Here is a 3,498-nt window from a genome sequence, read left to right on the forward strand (position 1 = left end):
CAGGGACGTTTGGCAGAGATGCGATATTTTTCGCCCTTTTCGCAGACGACGATCCATGTCTGATAAAGTATTGCGGTGTGGGAAGAGAGTGCCAAGTCTCCGCGGACGGTGAGGAGCTCGTCGCTGGGTGCGTCTGCATTCATAAATGCGCGCGGAGGCATCGACCGGTCTGTGCAAGCAATGGCAGGGTGTACGTCAATCACTGCGAGATGCATCGCGCGGCCTGCAACGCCGACACTCCGTTAAGCACCCGAAGGCTCTCTAGATGCCTCAGCAATGGTGAGCACGTGCTCGACAGTGCATAGCTGCTTTCCAGGAGGAGAAACGGCGCGCCCAATGATTGAAAATCATTGTTTCCATTTTTGTTCAACATTGGCAAATAACTAGGATGTAATGATTCATTGCGCCACAATGTGCCTCATCTGTGTCTCTTGCTGAAAAGCAGACTACGTATCTCTATCTTGCACAGTACAGAAAGCTTGCGCACACGTGGAGGAAATATCTCGGATGGAGAGCAATGCGTTATACATTATGTATTTTATTTCTGATTTTAATCGATAATAACTGATATTCATCAGAAAAATTTAGGAAGATACAGATTTTTGTTACTGACAATTGAATATTTCGTATATATTTTCTGATATCACGTAGTATTGAAGAATTAACCGTTTTGAAATAAAATCAGTTATTTTTGTCAGTAATAAAAATCTGTATCTTTCTAAATTTTTAATTAAATATTGGTGATGATAAATATGAAAGGTAAAACAAGATTTTCCACTGGCTTGAAATCAATTCTTGTATTTAGTGAAATAGAGACGGAAATAGAAGAACACTGGGGTTTATCGGCCCCGCGGCGTGCATTGAACTCTATCTATATTTAATATTTCAATCATCCGTATCTAGCTAATTATTAGATTTAATTTAATTTTATTTAATTATCTAGCAAAGATTATAAAAAAACCAAGCTTCTTGATAGCAATTGAATAAAATAAATCAATTAATGCATCATTAGCTGTATTTTCAGATTTTAATTGTAAATTATTAATGCAATTGGAATTCTATTAGAGACAAGATATGTCACTACATTATAAAGAAATATAAGTAATTAATCGTGCGACTTTTAATCTATAACTTTTTAATTAATCATCAGTAAATTAAGTTTATAAGCATAACAGCGTATAAATCTCATAGGACATCAAATAAAGATTACCCAAATCTTTGCCGATACTTTTAACTTTAATTCATTGTTTACTCTAAAGGAAAAAGAAACCACGAGCGGACTCACAAAACTTTGGTTTCATTATGAACTCAATAATAACTTAAAAGTTTTCTATTAATTTATAGCAGCCGCGCAGCAGTCTAGTTTGTTAAGAGTTGTAACGATAAAAAAAAAAAAGAGATGTCGTTACATGGAAACTTGAAGTTTATAATGGAATGTTCCATCATTTCCAGGTAATTACAGCGCACAGGCACGAAAGGATTTCTTCGCGTACCATGCCTCCACCAAAGGCAAGAATATCGCTAAGTACGCTAAGTCCAAGAATAAGACGAAGCATCATCCGGTGAGCAAATCGTTCCTACGAAAGAACGATATCGAGAAGTGTTCGGCGCAGGAATACGAGATTATGAAAGTATGTTATCGATTTTGTTCCGCGATGCAATAATTTCCGATTTAAAACGTAGAAAAATTTAACGACGGTTTCTCGACGAAAAGCACTGCTCTGTCTTCTTGAGTTGCAAATAGATGACTGTATTTATCATTAATATTGTCTGACTGCATTCAAATATAGTTTTAATAAAAAAAATTACTAGGTTATATGAAACAGGAGCGAATTTGAATTTATTATTTAAGCTGCGATACGCGAATAACACTCCATCTTTCTTTCACTCTCATCAAATAATAATGATTAAAATATATAAATTCAAAATAATTAAATATTTTTAAGAGATCTTTGTAATTTATATGGCTTTCAACTGTGATTTATTTACATATATTACAATTATGTACAATTTATACATTTAGCATGTATAAAAAGCATCGAGATTTCTTCATATAAAATACAAACAAATTATATATAAAAGTATATGTCAGTCAAGAATATCTTTGTTAATTTATTTATAATTTTTTTGCAGTAATACTTTATAACAAACTGTAAAAAATTATTGAAACATAATCAGACTATGCTACATTTATTTATTCTGTTTATCCATCGTAGGACAACTTACTTCTATATAGTCACGCCAGACTAATGGCCGAGGATAATCACAGTAAGGAGTATTTGGTCAGCATCATGTTTTCTCACTACGACAGAAACAATGACGGTAATTTGGAGCGGGAAGAGCTCTTGCAGGTGATTTAACATTGAATATACTTTTCTTCGTGTAGTATTTCTTCATTAACGTTTTCTCTCAAGTTTAACTTAAACTGAAGGAGAAGTACTTGCGATAAGATTTATTTGATGGTCGTTATTTTAACGGCAGTAACACGATTTTTCCATTGCTCGAGCGTCTAGCGAATAAGCTTTAAAACTCTTTCGAACATTCAGATCGCCAAAGAAGAAAACATGGAAGAGCTATGTGCGGGATGCAATTTGAGCCACATGATCAGTTACGATGACACCGATAATGATGGCAAACTGAACGTTAACGAGTTCTACATGGCCTTTAGCAAGCTTTATAGTAAGCATCATTTGTGATTTGTTATTTATCGTGAGATTTATCTTTTACTTAAGTCGATGACAAAGATAAACTATGTAATTATGTTAATAATTAAAATGTATTCAAATTAATTTAATCTTTTAAAAAAAACTAATTTCTCTCTCTCTCTCTCTCTCTTTAATGTAAAACAAATTCTTCCAGCACAGATATTTGTTCTCGAAATTCATTCCATTATATCATTACTATTCTGACAATTTTGTAGGACAAATAATGTTCGCCGCGGTTAGTACAATTTAACGTAGTGATGAATTATTTTCAAATGATTTTCTTATGAAAATCCGTATTATAACGTTCTCAATGCAGGACGCATTGTCCATGGACAATGGTGTCACCGTAAATTGTCAGACTGCACACGTGACCGGCACAGTGCCATCGCGCATATATAAACGACCTCGAGGAATTATTATGCAAAGTTTGTACGATGGACGATCGTCCATTCAATTTGGCCAAAGTATAACGTACACATAATATATACGAGGATGGTTTTGATCTGTGCAGGTGTATCGGTGGTGTCGTTGGATAAATCCCTCGAAGTGAATCACATATCCGCACGAGTCGGGGACAACGTTGAGATTAAGTGCGACGTCACCGGAACACCACCTCCGCCTTTGGTTTGGCGCCGTTACGGCACGGACGTGGAAACCCTCAGCGAACCGGAGGTATTCCACTCGAACGAAATAATTCGATCTCTATCCTTCGCCGTTAGCCTTGTAAATACCGTAATATCGTCTATACATCAGACTACTATTTCAATTAACGTTACAAATATATATATATATA

General features: G+C 35.2%; 1 protein-coding gene across 6 annotated transcripts in view; it reads left to right on the forward strand.

Annotated features, from left to right (window-relative positions):
• LOC108754692 (follistatin-related protein 5-like) overlaps positions 1–3,498 on the forward strand; it is a 40,257-nt gene that overhangs the window by 32,630 nt on the left and 4,129 nt on the right. For 5 of the 6 annotated variants that reach the window (XM_018497187.1, XM_018497188.1, XM_018497189.1 and 2 more), the window contains 5 exons: positions 46–279; positions 1,453–1,631; positions 2,217–2,351; positions 2,547–2,679; positions 3,217–3,428. In XM_018497187.1, coding sequence (XP_018352689.1) covers positions 46–279; positions 1,453–1,631; positions 2,217–2,351; positions 2,547–2,679; positions 3,217–3,428 — 893 coding nt within the window. The remainder of the gene's footprint in view (positions 1–45; positions 280–1,452; positions 1,632–2,216; positions 2,352–2,546; positions 2,680–3,216; positions 3,429–3,498) is intronic. The other variant, XM_018497190.1, reaches the window with a different exon arrangement.

Source organism: Trachymyrmex septentrionalis, unplaced genomic scaffold (genome assembly GCF_001594115.1).
Source record: "Trachymyrmex septentrionalis isolate Tsep2-gDNA-1 unplaced genomic scaffold, Tsep1.0 scaffold80, whole genome shotgun sequence".
Classification (NCBI taxonomy): domain Eukaryota; kingdom Metazoa; phylum Arthropoda; class Insecta; order Hymenoptera; family Formicidae; genus Trachymyrmex; species Trachymyrmex septentrionalis.